The 23,196-nt window shown below is 40.9% G+C and overlaps 1 protein-coding gene across 1 annotated transcript in view; it reads right to left on the bottom strand.

Annotated features, from left to right (window-relative positions):
- WDR44 (WD repeat domain 44) overlaps positions 1 to 22,786 on the bottom strand; it is a 76,495-nt gene extending 53,709 nt beyond the window's left edge. The window contains exons 1-9 of the mRNA XM_085869207.1: positions 22,387 to 22,786; positions 22,098 to 22,140; positions 16,681 to 16,743; positions 15,800 to 16,439; positions 11,917 to 12,044; positions 10,607 to 10,705; positions 7,342 to 7,478; positions 7,176 to 7,253; positions 656 to 762 (exon numbers count right to left, since the gene is read on the bottom strand). Coding sequence (XP_085725333.1) covers positions 656 to 762; positions 7,176 to 7,253; positions 7,342 to 7,478; positions 10,607 to 10,705; positions 11,917 to 12,044; positions 15,800 to 16,439; positions 16,681 to 16,743; positions 22,098 to 22,140; positions 22,387 to 22,454 — 1,363 coding nt within the window. The 5' untranslated portion in view covers positions 22,455 to 22,786. The remainder of the gene's footprint in view (positions 1 to 655; positions 763 to 7,175; positions 7,254 to 7,341; positions 7,479 to 10,606; positions 10,706 to 11,916; positions 12,045 to 15,799; positions 16,440 to 16,680; positions 16,744 to 22,097; positions 22,141 to 22,386) is intronic.
- Positions 22,787 to 23,196: the final 410 nt, after the last annotated feature.

Here is a 23,196-nt window from a genome sequence, read left to right as displayed (position 1 = left end):
GAGAGCGAGAGAGAAAGAAAGAGAGCGAGAGAGAAAGAGAAAGCGAGAGCGAGAGCGAGAGCGAGAGCGAGAGCGAGAGAGAATTGTTTGAGCCCCCAAAATCCATCACCTCATATCTGCTAGGCCTTCTCATAAAGTTAAAATTGTGCCCATAATTTGGCATAATAGCAGAGAACAACTCGGCTTAGAGTAACAGAATACTGGAGTACATGAGCAAATACAAGCCATTCATTGGAATCAAGAGTCATCACAGATGGATTGTTACAAGAAGCAAAGGCAGAGGATATTCCATGGAGAATGGCCTATTTGAAATTCCCATTTCAGCATGCAGGAATTTTTAAATCCCAGATGCTATGTTGATTTGTCTATTGTCACCTAATATAAAAGCTCTTCCATGAGCATTAAATCACTGTAGAAAATAGATATTTCAGGAAAAGGTGCACAGATTCAAGGAAAATTGTTATGAACAAGGCCAATTAAGTACAGTACTGGATTTACAACAAAGTTCCAGGAAGATAAACAAAGCTCCATAATGAGGTATGCTCATAGAGACAAATTGCATTCAAAGATTGTGTGGATGTTATTTCAAGTGAAATATGCAATGCAAAAGAGGAGGCATCTCATAATATAAAGTTGAAGAGCACTGGGCTTGTACCTTCATCACGAACGCTGCGAACCTTGCTCACAGCACGCTCCCCATATTCCTCAGCCAAGACACGAGCTTTCCTCATCGACTTGCCCAAAAACTTGCGAAACTGCACTCTACAATCAAACATGTGCAAGGTTTCCAAACCCTCCAGCTGCCACAAAATGTGAACTTTATAAAAATGAGGACAAATGAGAAGTTAATTCAAATCTTAATGCAATGAGGATCTGCAGGGAAAGGAATCTCCATATGCATTACCATGAACCACGATCAAAAGGGTGCAGTGTAAAATCGACACATATTTGTAAAAGTTTAAATAAACACCAGCCTTCAACTGGAGTGTTCAACAATTACAATGTTGTGACAGAATGTGTGCAAACAAAACTTGAATTCACCACGATGTGATTGGAATGAATCATCAGTTACTGTAAAGTGTCGACTGAGATCATTGTTCAATTTCTTCAGCACGCATGCACGTCAATTTTAGCAAGAAGTCTTTAGCACAATAATTTCAGGTTGTAACACACAATAATACTTCAATTTGAGCACAACGGGAAGGCAACAGGACGTTAAAAAGTCCAGATAAAATAAACGCTTGTTGCAGCAGTTGCAGTTCTGATCAAACTTCCATTGATCATAGGAGATCTAATAAATTGTTCAAAGTGCTGAATGAAATGTTTGTTTCTGATCGAGTTGCAAGAATTCTTTCAACACACATACTTGTTCAGACCTTTGCACTGAGACACAGCCTTTGTCCAGACAAGCATGGCTCAGTCTTACATACTGTATAGCTTTGAAACAACAACAACAACAACAATGACAACAGATGGCAACCTAGTTTACAATGACACAAGAATGGCATCCAAGAAGTTGAGGATTCAAATCTGGCTGAAGATTATACAATTATGCCTGGTGTTGGCATAATGGTTCGTATGGTGGGCTTTGGATCCTAGGATCCTGAGTTCAAATCCCACTTGCTGTTGAATAAATACCAGGTGGGGTTGACTCAGGCTGTCATCTTTCCAAAGTCGGCAAAACGAGTGCCAGCTTGCTGGTATCCTGTGTCGGAGTGGCGACCCGTCCAGGATTGTGTCCAATAACCAAGGAGACTGCTTAGGCAGCACCAACACTTTGCACAGAGTATGGTCCCGATGGATGGTTGGATAGATTTGAAAATTCTGAGTTGCCGTATCGGTACCGTGTTGTCCTCGTAAGTCGATTTGATGCCTCACAGCCATCTCGAGTCGTGTTGTGCTGCAAAATCTCACGATTTGTGTAGTTACTAGCAATGTGATCTGGGAGTGTGCTACATTTAATAATCATGCATTTTTTGGGTTGTTAAAGGGGAACACCTTGGCACTAATCTATCCCTTGATGGCTTACAAAATAGATATGATATCTTTTTCCCTGATTTAGAATTATAAAGTAGGTAAATTTGCAATTAAAATTCAAAATATTCTTCTTATTGAGATTCGCCACGACGTCGCACCCTGAAGTGGACCAGCAGATCCGTGGTGTATGGGTTACATCGCGGTATGATTTAACTCAAACGATGAATAATTTTAGATTTTCCATAAATATGCTGAGTCGATGCATCCTTGGTTGTTGTAGTAATACAAACCGAGATGGTTTCATGCTACATCAATAGCCGAAAGACCCTAAGTTTGCCAGAAATTGGAAGAGGTTTGTCCGAAATACCCACATGTGGATCGGGCCTGCAAAATGTTCTGTTTTGTGCTCGGAATATTTTACAGAGAACTTCATCTTCATCCGCAGTCTGATGGAGTACTGCTCTCCACCTCTGCGGTGGTGCTCACACCTAGCCTGACTTTACGCTGTGGAAACCAAGGCTTTTAGGATCATTGGTATCTCCGGCAATGAAGCTGAGTCTTTAGGTCTATCACTCGAACCGGAGGCAGGTCGGTGGTCTTTCTGTCTTCTAGTCTGCTCTCCGGCCTTGTCCCCAACGCTCTGTCTATGATCTGTCCCCCCCTATATTTCCTCAGAGCATTCAAGGTCCACCAAAAAGCCCCGTATGGTGAAACTGCCAAAATATGGAAATCGCTGCTCACCTTCACTTTTTCCCCACCTCTGGAACAAACTCCCACACTCTTTTCAATTCCACTCCTCCCTCCAGGTCTTCAAAACAGCTGTTCACCACCATCTCTTATCTTCCCCCATCCAAAATCTTGATCTTTACTACCCCCGTTAATCCACCTCCTTCATATCCCCTGTAGTACCATCTTGTTTACCCAGTGTACCCCACCCCATCCCTCTCCCTTTCACAGATATCCCATTGTCTTTGTTCCCCACTATTTTGTGCTTCCCTCTCGCACCCCTCTTGGCTCCTGCCTTGTTATACCTTTCTGTATATTAGCTCTTACACGAGCCTTGACTTGGTATACAAAATAAAACCTGTTAGAAAGCAATAGAGATGGCTACATCGTGTGGTTATCTGCCACGATTGAGTAAGGATGCCATTCCCACAATTAATTGGAAGAAACAGCCATCGCTGAAAACCAACACCATCTCAACCCAGCTACCAGCATATGTACATGGACAATTCCAATGATGACTCAAACACATGTTGCCACTGTCTGGCAGTTACCATAAGAGCACCTGAAAAATAATTATCTATTCGACACAAATTTCTACAAATCAAATGAACCACCATCTATTTATTGTGGACAGAAAGTATGCATGCATGTATCATCATCATACTCCTCCAAAAGGATTTCACCGAGGATGCTAAAACGTTGAGAGCCCCCCCCACCCGAACAATACCATCAACATCACACACTCCCCCTCCACTGGTGAGGAACATGGACACCTCACGGACATGATGGTGGGACACAGCACGGATACAAATGGCATCTGGGGAAAGTATGAAACGGAACAACCCCGTAGCATACAAAACACCTGGTCATCCTGCGATGGTAGGACAAAGCATTCATTGCCCATTTTGTCCACGGCGTCAGCTGTCGGGCAATGACGGGTATTTCTGCTCGAATAATATTTCAACCAATTTATCAATCAATACAAAAATCCCTCCCGTATAAACAGTCAATTGAATGGAAAAATCAAACCCTAGCAAGCTGAAATGATCATGTAACCAGCGTTTTCATCTTCAATAATAATACTTCCGCCTTCTTTCTCTGAATCACTCACACAAGGCTCAAAACTATACGGCTCTACAATTTCCCCAAAAGCGTTTCCATCACTAATTATGACTCCAATAGTCTCTTTAAAATCCCACTGATCAGTTTCAACATTCTGAGAACCATCAGAGTTGCTAATAACTTTGGAATCAGTCTCTGAATCCGAGCGAGACAGGCACCGTTTCTCTATGTAAAGCCGCCATACGGATAACTATGGATTCAAGGTGTGACGACACTGGCAAAATCGAAAATCGACACTGTAGGACGTTTTTTTTGTAGACACTTTCTAATTGGCAAAAAAGAAAATTTGGAAAAAAATACTCCCCCCCCCCCTTTCAAACGAGACCATGATTCATGATGCTCAGAAAATATATATATATATATTGTTTGGGTTTCCCTTTAACATAAATACCGATATGCATGTTCTGTCACATGAATGTTTGAATCTTAATTGAGATTCCACTCACGAGAGTAAAGTTCATGAAAATATTAATTATATTTCAAGCAGATCGTTCTGTGAGAATAAGCAATGTAGTTTGGCATTACATTATCTTGGGTTGGATGATATAATTGAGTTGTAGAAGCCAAAGTTCCAAATTATCTGCAATTTATTGATCAATCAAAATGGTTGTTACAATGTAATCATCTCATTGGTGCTGGGCACAAACTGAGATACGAATGGTCTTGTTGCATTTTAGGCAACCTGCAGACCACTGCTTTCCTGTTTTTTTGTATACTTTGTCGAGGCTCGTATGAGAGCTAACACACAACACACAGCAAGGGGAGGCATGAGACAGGAGGGGGCGGGAGTGAGAAGGACAAAACAGTGGGGAACAGAGACATTAGAAGATCTGTGGAAGGGAGAGGGATGGGGCAGGGAACACGGGGTATACAGGATGGACATTACAAGGACTTTCAGGAAGGAAAGCAGGGAATTTGAAAGAGGTGGGTTTGGGGTGGATTAATGGGGGTAGAAAAGATCAAGGATTTGGATGGGGGATGATAAGAGGTGGTGGTTTTTTTTTTTTTTTTTTTTTTTTTTTTTTTTTTTTTGTATACCTTGGTCGAGGCTCGTATGAGAGCTAACACACAACTCACAGCAAGGAGGCATGAGACAAGAGGGGCGGGAGTGGAAGGGACAAAACATTGGGGAACAGACACAGGTGAACTGTGGAAGGGAGAGGGATGGGGATGGGACGGGGAACATGGCGAGGGAAGATGGACATTAAAGGGACTTTCAGGAAGGAAAGCAGGAGAATTGAAGGAAGTGGGCTTGGGTGGATTATCGGGGGTAGAAAAGATCGAGGATTTGGATGGGGGAAGATAAGAGGTGGTGGTGAACAGCTGTTTTGAAAGCCTGGAGGGAAGAATGGGAAAGAATAGAGTGAGGAAGTTTATTCCAAAGGCGGGAAAAAAGAGGAATGAAAGAGTGAAGATGAGCAGTGATTCGTGATTTTGGTAGTTTTACCAGAAGGGGGTTGTTGGCGGACCTTGAGCGCCCTGTGGAAATGTGGTTGGGACAAATCACAGAGAGAGCAGGGGGGCAAGGCTGGAGAGGAGTCGGTAGAAGACAGAAAGACCACCGACCAACCTGCGGTGATTGAGTGAGAGGCCCAAAGACTCAGCTTCATTGCGGGAGATGCCAATGATCTTAAAAGCCCTGGTTTCGACAGCGTGAAGTCGAGAAAGGTGGGAGGCAGGAGCACCAGCCCAGAGGGGAGAGCAGTACTCCATCAGGCTACGGACAAAAGCTTTGTAAGTGGTCAGGAGCTCAAGAGGGCCAAGGAAGGACTTTGCACGACGGAGGATTCCCAGTCGGCGACTGGCTTTTGAGGCAAGGTTGGAAATGTGACTTTCCCAGGAAAGGTCATGGCAGATAGTGAGACCCAGAAGCTTGAAAGAAAAGACTTCTTCCAGAGGATTGTTGAGAAAGTGGATGGGGGGGTTTTGTAAACGGTCCTTTCGAAGAGACATAGTGAGAGTGTGAGATTTGTCTGGATTGAAAGACATGTTCCACGTGTTGGACCAGTTTGTGATTTTATCCAGATCTGCAGTGAGCGAAGAAGCTGCTGCTTGCCGGTCTGAGGGATGACAGATGGTACGGCAGAGGGTGGAGTCATCGGCAAAGAGAAATAGAGGATTTTCCAGAGAGTCCGAGAGATCATTGATGAAAACCAGAAAAAGAACAGGGCCCAGAACGCTACCTTGAGGAACTCCAGCCTGCACAGGAAGAGGGGATGAAAGAACTCCATTTAGGGCCACACGTTGACTGCGACAGGAGAGGAAGTCTGCGAGCCATGAGTGGAGATGGCCTTGAATACCATGGTTTACTGCAAAACGAAGAAAACTTTGAACTCCACATCCAGTCAATGGCTTAGCTTGAACATCGCCTCGGTTACGATTTGCAAAACTTCCCTTCCTTGTGTAAACTTTCTGGTGATGCTCAGAAATGTAAAGCGTGGATAGCACAAAGATTTATTGGTTACAATCGTTTCTTATTAATCATATATTGACAAAATTCATAAAACCTGCATTTTAACATCGTATGGACACTTAAATGCTGACTATAGACATTGTGCGTGGTTGCGCATAACATGAGCAAGTGAGAATGTACCTGAAGGAAAAATAAAAAAAACTTTTAAAAAGGGAAGTTATTTTCGCTGTGATTTTCGCAAAGTTTTCACATTTTCACCAAATCCGTTTTGCTTCAAAATATAATGACTAAAAGGCACCGTGAACATCTACATAACACAAGTTAAAGGGGATAAGGTGAGAATGATTCCAAAAAAAAAAAAAACAATTTAAGGTTGAAAGGCAGTGAAAAGGATGAGGGAGATGAGGAAGAAAAGGGAGGTGGGAGAGTGGTCAAAGTAAAAATGAATGTGGGTTTCGTAAGAGATAACAACGAGAGGAAGAGGAGGATGTAGGGGGGTCACAAAGTGGGAAACGGAATATAAAATGCAAAAGGCACAAAAACACATATTTGCTTCAAACTGTACTTCACACACAAACAGGGAAGTCATACTTTGGTGCCGGTGAAGAGTCCTTTATTAGCAACTGCAACCAATCAGGTTGTTGCAAAGCATCCAGGATTGTACTTGGCTGAAAATTTTTAGTATTTATTGCCTGCAAAAACTAATGCCAAATCATTAATCGCTAATTCGTTGGCGTTTGAAACGTTTAACGTTGACAAAATAATTTCCTCATTTTCAATCCCATTGATACAATCCAGCTGAGAGATTTTCAATCAAATTGATACTATTATTTTCTCCTTTTGGGGGGGGGGGGGAAACAAGAAACATTTATTTACAAGTCAAACCAGTCCAAGAAAACCATAATGTTAAAAAAAAAAACTACAAACGTACACTTACGTTTTCTGCTTTAGTTTTCGCCCATCCATTTCTTGCCCCTGACTCAACTTCTCTTCCTCATCAGATCCCACATCCTGGCTGCAAGTAGGAGTAGCAAATACAACTTACATTTATTTGTCCTTATACAATGAGAATCGCTTATTGTCAAGTTATTCTATGTCCTCACCTCAGAAACTCTTGGGTACGCTGCATGATGTGCAGGGATAATGGATTGATGCCACAGGGAAGTTTGTCCTCCGCCTGACTGAGCGGAATTTCCTCACCAGTATCCAAGTTTTTTACCATCACCAGTGCCAGAATCTCCTGAAAGGAATCACGATGTTGGCAAATCCTTTTTTCCATTAAATTTTTTTTTAAACCAAAAACAAAACATCCTTTCCTGCTTCTCAAGTCATTTCATAAATTTCTGCCATTTCCATGCTTCACACTTTCCCATCACTTAACTCTCGATTCACCTTCCACCCTTCACCCAATCTTCCCCAAATCCCCTTTTCTTCATGCCAAATACTGCTCCACTATTCACCACTCCATTGTGATTTACATCATACGATGCTTTCACAATGATTGCACACAGAGCATAAGGCATAGCACAATTATTTCAACAAACATGGACACCTTGAAGTATAGACGCTGTGCACCTTTTATGGACATACAGGAATGAGAGCAAAAGAAAAGTGCAGCTCGTTATATTTTGAACCAATAATAAAATCCGATTGCATTTTTACTGCTGAATATGTGGAACAAAGAAGCAAATTTATAGGATTACCTCCATTGTCACATTCATTGAACAAAAAGGCAATAAATCAAACTGCAACAACATTTTAGGGATATAACTCCTTTCTATTGTTGGCAAGATACTTGCAAGAATTCTTAACAAGCTGCTTACTAAAGCAGAAGACTTCCGAACAGAATGGCAATGTGAAATCCAATTGGGAACATCCAGTGAAATGATGATGGCAACCCTGCAAATCCAAATGAAATTCTTACATGGTGTTAACAACCCTGCAAATCCAAGTGAAAAGCATTGTACTTTTACTGGGTTTAAACAGACATTACCAAAGCTTATGACTCGGTGAGCTATGAGGTCCTTTGGTTAACCTACCCTTACTTTTGACCGTCATAGATCAATTTCACCCATCCAGTAGCTTCCCGATAGAATCAATTGTTGCAAATACGCGGTGAGAAATTCTCCACACGATAAATAAGGAAGAAAGAAGCCAGGATGCAACTTGGTGCTCTCTCTCTTCTCAACATGTAGATGCTATCAATCTTCCACCATACTAGTGAATGAACCACAGTGAACTTTCTATATAATCTGCTTCAATGACGAGCTGTTCAATCTCCAAAAAAAAAAAAGTACGAGATCAAACTTCTCATAGATGGTCATCAAGAAGCTCCAGTTTGCAGACAACTGTGGTCTTGTATGTTATAGTGAGGAAACACTCCAGACCATCCTGAACTTTCTCAAAGTGTGAGCAGAAATTCAGATTCCTGCATAAATTTTATTATGATTACTATTATTACGATTCCTGCATAAAATTTTTTTAAAGTACTCTATCTACTGCTTAAGACGAGTCCTCCAGCGCCGATAATAAACATCAATGACCATGCTTAAAATAAACAAACATTCGGCAGCATCTAAAACAACACAAACAAGAGAGTTAACAGAACACCTCACTCCAGACAGTGTTCAAGTATATAATTCAATTGAAATAAAATAATGATTTTAAAGGTCGCATAAAACAAATCAATTCCGGAAGTTTAGTCATTGATGCAGTGGCTATTCCACCTTACTTTACGTTACATTAGCTTTTTGTGGCTGTTTGTGTCCTTCATAACATCCTTAAAAACACGTTTGCTGTTTGGAATGATTTGCAATTTTGTTTGACTGCCAGGCAGGCAGACGGGGGGAGGGGGGGAATTCTTTTTAATCTCACTCCTCTGCATATGTGCGATCAGGTCGGATTCAGAGCCAAAGTACCGTTAAATGGCAGGTTCGTTTTCTGACAAGTGTTCAAAATATAGCATTCAATTTAAATGGAGTTTTTCTTCTATCATAAACCAACGTTTGTCGATAGAAGGACAGACAAAAGTTAACCTATTCCTTCACCATGCTTTTCACTTCGCGTGGTAATAATGTCGATGAAGCAATTAATCTGATGGAAGTGTGCTTGGAGCTTTAGGTCAACTGAGTACTTGTGTTTGAAGAGCACAAGGTGCGATTCGCAAATAAATTGAAGGTCGACCAAGCAGTAATAGTAAAATGAACCTTCCTGTACAGATGCAAGTCAGATACTCACTCCAAGAGAAAGAGTTTAAAAAGTGTCACGTTTTTATTTTGAGCTTCACTTGCCTTGGTTGCCATGAATGGATATTTACAATGAACAAAATTAACAATAAGATCCATATCTAATGCAGCCTTCTTCCATGCATCTGTTTCGCCAATGGAGGGGTGAAGAATGAACAGAAAATGAACGAAGTAAAGTTATTTAGAATTATTAATTTTCATTGTAGTCACAAAAAACATCATGGTGAAATTAATTAATCTTTCATATTTTGTTTTCAGTCAGCAAAGTTGTTCATTGCCAATCGTGGCATTTTCTCAGAAGAGGTGAACCACAATGAGGAAGAAACATGGCTGGCTGGTTGTGTCTCTTGTGTCTACTAATGTACTTGCAATTGAAGCTCAGTGTAAAAGGATGCCTCCTAATTTCATCCTTCATGCATTAAATTACAAGCTCTTCCAGGATTATCATTCGATACCAGAAAGGAATACATATATATACACCATATGGGAGGACCTTACGACAGACAGGACATTCAGGAGGGCAGAATACAAATCCGATTTAGCTACGCTTGAGCAAATTCATTGCTCAAGTGGAGCAAAGGAATCAGAGTAAGAATCAGAAGGCAAAAGGCCTGGTGGAAATAGTGATTGCACTTGTGTGCCCTCATTTCCATTGGACCTGCCAACCAGCCGTTTAAATGGCCTCCTTAGTCCCACCTGGGTTCAACACAGACATCACTACAGAAAACAACACTATCATCTTTAGGATCAACAGCACCATTATCCTTTGCGGGATGGACACTCATCTTTGTTTTACGCGGGAGTGCCGCACACATTAACCTTCCCTCTTGAGAGAAGGCATGATAACTTATTTTCCCCCTTACAGATCCAATGTTCACAACCTAACGTTCATCCGTTGAAGAAAAGAAAAAAAAAAAAAAAAAAAACTCACTGAAAAGAAATAAATTGGATTTAAAACTACACAACATATCAGGTGCTCAATGCTATATTAAATGTTACATTATGTATGCAACACATTATGCTTCCCATTTGCAAAATGTGTTTAAAGGCTTTCAACCTAAAAATACACTTCACCCTTCAGAAAATCGTTTGAGTGACCACTTCAAGATATCAATATTCCAACCTCGTCTGTGAGCTCTCTCCCAGAGTCAGAGCGAGGACGGCCAGAGACTGGAGGAGCAGAATTGTGTAGAGCTGGCTCGACTGTGCAGTCTTCTTGTTCCTGGCAGAACACATGACATCTTAATTGCAAAAAATGAAAACATAGAATGAAGTAACTTTTCTGTGTGATGAAGGTGCACAATGGAATTATGGAAGATATATGATTTGCTTCAGATCATGAAGTCAAACACAAAATGAAATAATATGGCCGAACTTCAATCAGAAATACCCAACCCTGAGCAATTCACCAGACTTCCTGCTGTTCAAGAGATGTGAAACTAAAATGACCTTTTTTCCTCCCCCCCCTCTCCCCCACCACCACCACCACCCCCATGCCATAAGACAACTCTCAGCCAAACCAAACAATTGTGAATGGCCTTGGCAGACCAAGTCATCTTGGAGTTATATAAACTTTTAAAATCATGTGTTACAGCAATGTCTTCGAGAGGTGTTTCAGGTACGAGTCACTCTTCAATAATCATTTTACCATGTAATTTATACGTCATAAGCCGTCCACTTTAATATCCCTAAATAAAAAGAACAAAAAAAAAAGTTCCATTAATAGGACCGCAGATTTTCAAAAAATATTTATTCCATTATGGGATGTAATCGACAGACAATGACCTTGTATAAAGTCTTCAAATTGTATTTGAAGAATAAACGAAACATCAGACCTGCTCTCAAGACATACTTTACCACATTAAGTAATCAGCTCAAACAACAATAACGATAACTCCCCCCCCCAAAAAACAAAGAAGTCAGGATTAATATGTAATGGAACCCTTTTCTTTCCTTTTTTTGTTTTGTTTTATAGAACATTGATCTGAGGCTCATGGAAGACCTTTGACTGAAAACACATCCAGAACAAGGACATTGGGAGACACCAATGCATTTGGATTCCATGGACATAATTGACAATGGACAAACAGACTGCAAATGGGATTTGAACTTGGGTTCCCTGGATCACGAGTCAGGGATTCAGATGGGCACAGACCTGAAGACTGTTATAATGAAGAATGTCACATACCTCTGAAAGTTAATCATTGAAAATACCACTGATATGTCACACAATCGTTTTTAAATCCCAAATGTTAAATGAGATGATCAGCACAAAGAACCCTCACCAACAATTGGTTGATATGGAGATTGAGAAAAAAAAAATGATGATTCCCATAAATAGTACAAGATGTGCTATTGATTCCCACAAAGCCTCAATTTCCTTACAACAACCCACTTGAAACCTGAGGATGTAAATCAATATATCATGCCAACCTGGGCAATGACAACTTGGTCAGAAGCAGAAAGGCTGGCCAAATCCAATGAATAGAGCTCCTGTGCCAGGTTTTCCACCGCAGTATTTGGGCTCACCAAGCCACTTAACGGGTTTGGCTCCTTTGACACTGGCAGGTAAACGAACATCACACCACAAAAACAAAAAAAAACATTTCATTATTATGGTCAGTAATGTTACTGGTACCTTCAATATATAAAAAGGACTTCCAATTGTATGTCATGCATTTCAAACCAAAAATTACATTAACTATACCACGTTGGACAGGTCTGGTTCAATAATAATAGGTTTGTTTGTGAAACCAATCTACATCTAAAATGGAGCAGATGGGTAGATAGGTGTAGGCATAGGTGTGCATGTGCATGTGTAAAATAGCGCCACCTTTGGTGTTAGCCGGTATTACAAATCATATCCTTTATCTTCGGACGTGTTGTGAAAAATTATAAAGTAGATTTCCAAGAATGTGCCGCAGCACATTTTCCACCGAAGGTGAGCCGAGAAGGGTACTCCACCTGTCAGGCGTGCGTGCTTGCTCGTCTATATAATACAGAATCGTCCTGGCTTTATGCCCCCCAATTCTTCCATGGTGGTACTTCATTTGTTCTTTAATGTGACTGGCACAAGCTTTCTTAATATTTTTTGTTTTTGAATTTCACTGCATGTCAATCGAAGCCAAATTTTGTCAGCATCAGCAGGAAATTAGCACCACCATATTGGTATGTCACATTCACAGCCTCATGGGAGAAGTTCATTTCATGACTACATGCAGGCAAATGCTGTCATCTTGGGAAGCCAAGCAAGGTCTCATGGGAAGATTCATTTTCGGTGTCATATTACCGTGCGTGTTTGACCATGGAAATAAATTACTGGCTTTTGGGGGGGGAAATTATTGTGAAAAGGTTCCTTTTTTGTTTGTATGCATGTGAAAACTGCACTCACAACCAATCACAATACTTGATAGGGCCAAATCACATTATTGGGGGATGTTCTATACACATTCTGCAAGTATTTTAAGACAGGCAAGTGTTAAACCAACATGGTGCTAAACTCATGGATCATCTGTACATTTACAGATGTATTCGTTCATAATGACATAAATGATTGGAGTGTCAGCTCTGAGCATGGGAGGTCAGTGGTCCAATGCTGACTCAAATAGAGTCATACCACGTGCTTTAAAAATAGTACGAGCTGTTTCCTTGCATAACATTCAGCATTTAAAATAAAGAGCACGGACAAACTCCATGGATTGGCACCCAAAGGGAAGATGATTCTCCTCAATTGCTCCGCTGAGTGCAAAAACAAAAATGTCATAAAGCCGACTTCACCAGTACATCGAGTGCCCTGGGAAGTTGTCACTTCCGCCAAGCTCAGCGGCTGTGTTTGTCTGGAGTCAAGCCCATTGTTATCTCATGGATATTTGTCTTCATGTTCATTATATGTATTGCAGCTCCTCCAGGAGCCAAAATTGTTCTAATTTCATCCATTAGTTCCATTAAAACCTGTTATAATATGGAATTGTGCTGGCTTTGTATCGCTTGCTCTTCCAAGTTGGTGCTTTGTTCACTCATTTGTCATCTTCAATGTCTTCTGTTCAATTCTCTCTTTTTGCATTGGACCGTTGGTTTTCCTTTCAAATTTTGAAAAAATTTCGGTTTTCAGGTCAAAGTTAATCAGCATTGGTTGGTGAACAGTGAACAACACCACATAAGGCCTCATGGGAAGTTGATGGGTTGTTCACTATAACATTACCACCAATGTATGGCAGAATAAATAAACATTTACTGACTTTTTCAGGAAAATGGTCACCAAAAAGGTTCTTTTCTGACTTTGTATGGAACACAATCACCAAACATGTCCCATCACGCGAGTCAAACTTGAATTTGTACACATGACATTAGCACTAGAAACCAATCAGCTGTCTTGATAGAAAGAGTTGAGTGGCATTATTGGGAGATGTTCCACACATACCCTCCTGTTACTATTTTACTTTTCCAGACAAGCACACGTATAAATCTGCTCAGTTCCAAATGAAAGCTCACCATTCTTCAATATATATATATATATATATATATATATATATATATATATATATATATATATATATATATATATATATATGTAGTACATTTTGGTTTGTTCAATATCAGCTGCCCTTTCGTTTACAATATTAATTAGAAAGGATCTCAAAATGCAAAGCCCATCCGCATCCACTTTGTACTCGAACTAAACTTGATGAAAATGACAGTTAGAATAAATAAATAAATAAATAAAAATTTTAATGCACATTTTATTCATTTGTATTCTCCATCCTCTCACAATAAAGGTTTGTTGAAGATATAATGACAAAATCTCAATTGGTAAAAATGTTATTGCCTCGCCCTAGAGTCAAGACAGACACACTGAAGCTCAATCATAAATAAACAAAGGAACACGGAAGTGATTAAAAATAATAATAATAATAATAATAATAATAATAATAATAATAATAATAATAATAATAAAAACAGGGCATCTCGTGCTTTACCTGCTGTTTGCCCTGGGGATAAAAAGGGATATTTATAGTCAATGTGAATTTGCCCTTTCACATTTTGATGCAATGTTTAATTATCTTCTCCATAATGTCAAATGAGTGACCCGTACTCTCTCACTCTTTCACCAGAGGCAGGTCGGTGGTTTTTCTGTCTGCCACCATCTCCTCTCCGGCCTCCCCCCCCCCTGCTCTGTCCGCTACGACTCCTCCCCCCTATATTCCCTCAGCGCGCTCAAGGTTCATCAATAACCCCCTTCTGGTAAAACTACCAAAAACAAGTGGTGCCAGGCACAACAAATCCCGCCCATTTAAGGATCAAATGTAAATTTGAACCATGTTTTAGTTTTAATGGAAAATTTGTAATTTTGACCGATGACCATGACCCCCAAAACTTCAGACCCTACCGATCTTCACAAATATGCATTTTTCACTATAGGAATTGGTAGGATTACAAGTGACAAATAGAAGAAGGTTCACGATAAGTTTAGTTTGAAGTAAATCCGATCATTTTTGACGAAGTTATGAGCGAAAAACGATTTTGATCTTTTCACGACCTTGACCTTTGATCCAATTGGACCCAAAAGTTAATGCGGTCGTCCAAGGTTCATTGCCCACCTGTGGATTAAATTTGATAGTGTTTGCCAAAGCCGTTTTGCCGTAAAGTTGCTAACAGACAGACAAACAAACAAACAAAGACAAACAAACCGGAAGATTACAACATCCCGCTCCCTCCCTCCGGGGAGGGGGGGCGGGATAATAAAGCATCCCTGCTCACCTTCACCCTTTTTCTCCACCTTTGGAACAAACTCCCACACTCTCTTCAAAACAGCTGTTCACCACAATCGCTTATCTTCCCCCATCCAAAACCACAATCTTTTCTCCCTCCGCTAATACACACAAAACCCACCTCATTCAAATGCCCTGCTTTCCTTCATGAAAGTCCCTGTAGTGTCCACGTTGTTTACCCTGTGTACCTCTCGCCCTATCTCTCTCCCTTCCACAGATCTCCTAATGTCTCTGTTCCCTACTTATTTATGCTTGCCTCTCCCATCCCTCATCTCCTGCTCCCCTTGTTAGGTCTCATACGAGCCTGGACATTGTAAATTTTTAAAAAATTAAAGAATTAAAAAAAAGGTGTGTTGAAAATTTAATGACAAAAGCTCAAATAGTGAAACTGTCATCACCTCTACTCGCATACACACAGAAGTTATTGGAAAACCCCATCTCCCATTCAGCTAATTTGACATATACCTTGACATCATTGTTCCCCAAGATAATGTTGCCCGCACTGCAAAATCGATTAGTTTTTTTTTTGCATTTAATAGCTCTTTCACCTTCCAAACTTGCCGACTTGCTATCCGACGAGAGTTGCTTACGAGCAACAGATGGGAGCATGGATGGTCGAGGTGGTGGAGGCCGTCGAGGAGGACCATTTCCTGGACCTGGAGGTCTTTGTGGCAGTCCTTGCTTCGTACTTGTGACAATGTCTGGTTCTATAAGTAAAGGTGGAGGTGGTTTTGCTGGCATTTCTTTCTTTCCAGGTTCTTGGCATTCCTTTGGATGTTTTGTCTCCTTCAAATCTTCTTTGAACACCTGAACTTCTTGGTCATCAAAGGGAGCATATTTGCCTTGTCTTGAGGGTACGTTTACCACTTCAGCTTTACTTGAGCCCACTGAAGATTCAGCTTGGTCTGCTGAACATAGCTTCATTTTAATAGCCTCCGATCCCTTGACACTCACGTCTTCAGCTTTCGCAATATCGTTTTCGTAAAATACTTTTTCATTTTTCGCTGCATCAAGTTCCCTCGGTGATAGAATTTCCTCAGGTTTAATCAAGCTACCTGAAGCAGCCACAGAAACCACAGATCTATCCTCTTGGCTCCTCGTGGGACATGTTCTTCTAAAGCCTGGCTCACTGTCCATATTTGTAATATCTATAGAATTACACGTTTTTTCATCCTCTTTTGCCTTGCCCTGAAACATGCAAAGAAAGAATCACAAGTCAGTAATAAATATAAAAAAACACGGTTTTAGGATATTCAATTAATCTAGATTCCTTAAAAAATAAATATTTTGTTTTTAATCATTCTCTCGTATTGCATTTGTTTTCAACAAATATCAGAAAGCTTTTTAATTCTAAAATTCATTATCACCTGAAGAACCAACCCAGAATGGATGGCCAATGAAGAATCGAGTCGTGAAAACAATAACTTACCTGACTTTTACTGCCAGCATCTGTTTTGAGCAAATCAAGTCCAAGTTTTTCATCTGCCACAAGCTGTGCACATGCCACAAAACACAAGAAAGTAATGGAGTCACTAAAATAATACATGAATAACTAGAAGAGCACTCGGTAGAACGCATACCTCCACCGTGTAATGCCTGATCCACAAGAACATTTCAGGCCCATTACATTTTTGAAATATGCTATACAGAACCATATCGTTTTTGGCCCTATCTCTCAATGGTGAAGAATCACTTTTAATATTAAATAATTCTCGTATCCGGATCTTCACCAAAATCGAATCAATTCTTCCTCATCACACACCCAACCTGTCCATCAAGTTTCCACCAAATCCGTCCACAACTTTTTGAGATATCGTGCTATATATCATTTTTCACCCTATCTCTCAATGGTGAAGAATCACGAAAATAATTCTAGTAGTCAGATCCGGATCTGGATCTTCATCAAAATATAATCAGTTTGTCCATGTCACACACCAAACCTGCCCACAAAATTTCATCCAAATCCATTCACAACTTTTTGAGATATCGTGCAGACAGACAGACAGACAGAGACAAAGGGGTGAAAACATAACATCCTTCACCTTCGGTGGTGGAGGTAAAAACAGCACAATATCAACAACAAATCGATACCATGTGATAAACACAATATGCACATACAAATTACCAGAAGTATCATGCATCTCACAAAGAACAATCCAAATTTAGATGAACTAGTGCATGCCCGTAGGTGCAAACAAAAAACTTTCAAACCGCATACCAGAAACAACTACACAGGCCGTTCCTTCGCTCTCACGTGCCCGTACATGCAAAAAAATAAATAAATAAATAAATAAATAAATAAACTTTCAAACCGCGTGCCAGAAACAACCACACAGGCCGTTCCTTCGCTCTCGTAAACGACGACTGGATTGGGGCATTGTGTTTAAGAAAGTACAGAAATCGAGAAAGAAAGAATACAGCAAGTCAATAAATCAAGAAAAAAAAAATCGAGAAAGAATACAGTAATAGTCACTGACTGGATTGGGGTATTGGGTTTAAGAAAATCTAGAAAGTACAGAAATCGAGAAAGAAAGAATCGAGAAAGAATACAGTAATCGTTACTAACCGGAACTGAAGTCCTCACTGTCCGGAAGTTCACATATGGCAGTTACGATTATTCACAATTTAGTTTTAATGGCCAATTATTCAATTAGCGCCAACGTATTTTGCCTTTTATCGCAAGGAAAAACACAAAGAGAAGAGGAAAGAGGAGAAGAAAAAAAACGTGCAAAAAATTTACTTCCTGCTTCTGAGAATACCAGCACTCTGATGTTACCGAAATTTATGCACCGTCTAATATGAAAACGATCATAATTTGGGGCATTGTGTTTATCTATAAATGCGCATAACTAATTGAGAAATTATTAGAATACACGAAAAAAAAAAAAACGTGCAAAAAAAATAATTTACTTCCTGCTTCGGAGCATACCAGCACTCTGATGTCACCGAAATTTATGCACCGTCTAATATGAAAACGATCATAATTTGGGGCATTATGTTTATCTATAAATGCGCATAAATCGAGAAATTATTAGAACACACAAAGTCATCATTATCCGGAAGCCCGTACGTTGTAACCCGTAATGGGGAACGTGGCTGCCCATAAAAAAATTAATAAATAAATATTCAAACCGCGAGCAACAAACAATAACCACACAGGCCATTTCTTCGCTCTTGCGTGCCCGTACGTGGGTGGCGCAGAAGTTCGCATATCACAGTTACGATGACTCGCAATTTAGGTTTTAATGGCCAATTATTCAATTTGCGCCAACGTATTTTGCCTTTTCGCAATGTCCTCACAAGGAAAAACAAAAAGAGAAGAGAGAAAAAAATTTACTTCCTGGTTCGGAGCATACCAGCACTCTGATGTTACCGAAATTTATACACCGTCTGATATGAAAACGATCATAACTTGGGGCATTGTGTTTATCTATAAATGCGCATAAGAAATCGAGAAATTATTAGAATACACGAAGTCATCACTCTCCGGAAGTCCGTACGTTGTAACCCGTAATGGGGAACGCGGCTGAGCTTCGCTTCCCCATCTGCTACGCCAACGCAACAACATGTATAGTCATTGGTTTGGTAAATAAATGGCCATAACTTGGGAAGCACTTGTCCGATTAATATCAAACCTTGAAAAGGCACATCCTCAGGTCCCCAGCAATATATCTGGCAAGTTTCAATTAGATCAGACCAGCGGTTGTCAAGAAACAGCGGTCACAAACACACAAACAGACACACAGAGATAGCTGGAATTATAGATAGATGAGCAATAATATAATTATTGAAATTGAGGGGATTGGTGGTGAGAGGGGGATAATAATAATAATAACAATAATAATAATAAACAAATTCTTAACCTTCTTCTGTCCTATCAAAGTGAATTTATATATTTATATGTGTGTTAAGCCTGTATCTCACTGGGATGTGACAGCTCGCGATAAAATGCGAATGGGATTCTCCAAAATGTCTGGAAACGTTCGCGCTGGTTCTCAATTTCCTCGCGCGAGTCGCAGGACGTCGCTCTGGTGTCGCTAGAATTTTGAACATGTTCAAAAAATTCGTGCAACAAATTTTATCTCAAAAGTCACAGAGTCGTCGCGGTTGTCTCGAACCCTTCTCAATTTAGTTTCCGTGAGTCAGAAGGTGCGACAAATGTGACATGCAATGTAATGTAGATAGATTCACAATAGTTCAATCCAGATACGACTTAAAAATAAACTCGTACTCCATATTGTAAAATCAGCATTCTCTGTCCTCTTTCTCTCCTGTTCTGAGTAATGGCCTTCAATGCAAACTTTTCACTTTCCCATCATTCCTTTCACCTTCCCATCATTCATAAATCGCATCACACATATTTTTACATAAATTAAGTCACACACAAAATATGGTCACACCCACAAGCCCCTATCAAGGCAGATGAACAATTGCGTCACACACAATGTTTGTGGGTGCAACATTGACAAGTAACAGAACACTTTGAACAATCAGGCTTGGTCAGCATTCTCCTGTAATCCCACCATCCTGTTCTGCCAGGGCACAAGCTCCCACACCATTGTAGTACTCAGTCAGGTACTCTCTTACTCGTTTCCCAACTGACAATATGATTGCTGGAAGGGAGAGGCTAATATATATATATATATATATATATATATATATATATATATATATATATATATATATATATATATATATATATATATATATATATATATATATATATATATATATATATATATATAGTCCCGATTTCTCAATTGTCACGCACAGTTGTTGTGCGACTGTTGCACGACATTTGTGTGATGGTTGCACGACCGTCGTGCAACAGTTGAATGTGCCAAAAAAAAAATCTCAGTTTTGTCACCCGAACGTCGCGTGAATGTCGTGCGACATGTATGCGAACTCCAGGCGAAGTTCATCCCAAATTTCGCCGGGAGTTCGTGGGACATTCGTGCGATATTCGTGAGACATACGCAAATGTGTTTTAATATAAATTCAGTGCGATTCCAAGTGAAAATTATTGCTGTTTTATCGCAATTTGGTGTCTTCAACTAGTCTCGAGCTGTCGCAGCACAGTGAGATACAGGCTTTACCTCCACCATTGAAGGTGGTTATGTATTCATCGGTGTTTGTGTCAGCATGATATCTTAAAAGGTTATAGACGGATTTGGACAAAACTTGGACATGTCGGTTGTGTGACACGGACAAATCGATTCGATTTTGGTGAAGATCCGGATCCGGGTGCTACAATTTCTGGAGTTATTCTTCACCATTGAAAGATGGGGCCAAAAACGACAAATTAAACTCAAAAAGTTGTGGACTGGCTAATGACAAGACGAGGTGGATGAGTTGGGAAGGTGACAAGAACAGGCCAAATAGATTTGGGTTCAGGAACAGATCCAGATGTAGCCCATCAGTGGGATACAAAAGGTAAACCGTTCAACCTAGCGGAGGTATGCGCTCTCCCGAGTCCCGTTTGCTTTTATACGCTTCAAAAACTAAACCAGAGTTGGTGTCAAAGCCACCCAATGCTCGCCCGTTTATACATTTATCGTTTTTCGTTTTTAAAAGACTAGTCTAATAATATGTTTTATAAAGCATTGCAGTGAAGTCTGATCCAAATAATTTTAAAGCAATATATGTATATTGCTATCCCTGTGTCCTAAGTGGCGACCAGGATTGCATCAGGAAGGGCATCCGGCGTAAAACCTATGCCAAATCAGTATGTGGATCATAACAGGGGTCGCCACAGCGGATCATCCAACGGGAACAGCCGAAAGACGAACAATACAACATATGTATTTGTATATTGTAATCAGTAAAAAAATAGTGTGGTAGATAAAAACATTAGAAAGGAAATAACTTACACCAAAAACTTTAACATTTTCACGCTCACGCCGGGGGTATTGCTATAGCTCTCTGTTCTTCAAACAGGCGAGCTAAAAAAATAAATAAATAAATAAACAAACTACTGAACCAAATCAAACCAAATCTTGCATGTTGCCCAAGGGTGCCCCAAGCATCGTTTTTGTCTGGGTACAACACACGGCATGTTCTGGCATGATCACACAGGATAAACAAAATTCGATTGCAAACAAAATCACAAGTAACGGAGTAGCCTGGTGTTGGCTCAGCGGTTAGGGTGGTGGCTTGGGATCCTAGGGTCCTGAGTTCAAGCCACGTCGGCCGCTGAATTAATACACCAGGGGGTTGACTCAGCACGTCATCCTTCCGAGGTGGGCGAAATGAGTACCAGTTCCAGTGTGTGTTCTGGTGGAGGGGCACTGCATCAGCGACACAGTCGCGCTTCAATAAATGAAAGCTACCATACGACCACACACACACTGGAAAAAAAATAAACAAAGACCTCCACCAATATCCTCGAGGATGCAAAAAAAGAGCAGCATGAAGATCTGTGATGGGTCCAGGGGACTGAAATTTTGAAGAACTTCAAAATAAAACCTACTCGTATTAAACAACCTGATTCGAACAGAGAGACAACCTGTCGTGGAGCAGGTGTAGGGGGAGGCTGAGGAGGGGGTGGGGGCTGCGGTTGGGGTGGGGGCACGGAATCAAGGTGCATTCTCCGGTAAGTTCAACACGAGAAACTAGTAACAAAAACAAAATTCCTACAGTACTTCAATTCCATCGCACATTTCCACCCGTCGGCAATACTTAACGGCGAACCTCTTTAAAGTTACAACGAGCTTTCCTTTTTTCACAGGTGTTCATGTGCCGTCCCAGACACCTGCACCCGTGCAGTGCCCGTTTTGCTGCACCCCGCGCGAACTCCACAATGTAACGTTACACATGATGCTCAAAGCGTCCGCACAACGCACTCACCGTCCCGGACGCAGCCGTGCAGGGAAGTCTCCTGTTGGACACCCTGCGGAGCACGCACACACGCACACACGCACACGGGCCATGGGACACCGCATCGCAAACTCCGAAACACCTCAGCGGGCAAGTCGTCCGAACTATCGCACAACTCACGCAACTTGCCGGTGCCACGGCACTTAAAACGAGTAGTAAAATGTTTCAGCATTCTGCACCACCACAATCACCACGATCACCACAATCACCACAATCACCACAATCACCACAATCACCACAATCACCACAATCACCATACCCGCCATGAGCGACATCTTCGATGGCATCATAAAATTCTTCATCGGCCGAATCGCTGTCACAAGCCATGGATGGGGTCGCGCTTTCCCGAACGGTGAACCTGACAAGGCCGTGATGCCCGTCGAGCCCGTCGAGCCCGTCGAGCCAGGCTTTCCGTGCGAAACCGCAACCACCGGCTCACAAGCAGCAGCTCCGTGCTCCGTCCTCCGTCCACAGTCCACGCGCCTTTCAGCGATCGTACTCTTATGTTTTTTTTTTTGGGGGGGGGGTTTGATTAGACTGTTCACATTTTTCTTCATCAATAACTCGTTACTTTATTCGCATTGTCGTGTTATTATTATTATGATGATTTTTATGAACACTTAAGGTTAGTTTGGCCTTCAAAAGAGGCGTAACCATGAAATCATCGTTCTTCTTTATTAAATATGTATTGTTATTATTCTCTGATTTACTACCATTCTATATACAAATAAATATGCATCGCGGTACGAAAACATGTTCGTTATGTGTGTGATTAAAAAAAGAAAAGCAGACTGATTTCCAAAACCACATCGGACTAAGAGACGCTGCTGCGGACTATTCCGCTTTGGCCACCATGACACGCACGATACAATCTTCCTCTCCCTTCTCGTTTTTCCTTCTTCTTTAACAAGGCTGCGAGGAGGCATCGTTGGGAGAGGGCATTGCTGTGCCGCTCATGAAATGCTCCCGACATATCAGGGTAGGAATTTTGTTCAGGGTGCCGGCGATAGCTCGCCGACTCTTCACGAAGAGCACCTCGGGGTCTTTAACGTCCACCAACTCATGTGAG

This window comes from Eptatretus burgeri, chromosome 2 (genome assembly GCF_056783735.1).
Source record: "Eptatretus burgeri isolate ZD-2024b chromosome 2, Ebu_testis_v1, whole genome shotgun sequence".
NCBI classification, from domain to species: domain Eukaryota; kingdom Metazoa; phylum Chordata; class Myxini; order Myxiniformes; family Myxinidae; genus Eptatretus; species Eptatretus burgeri.
Note: the sequence above shows the minus strand (reverse complement) of the source record. Positions and strands in the feature narration are given on the sequence as shown.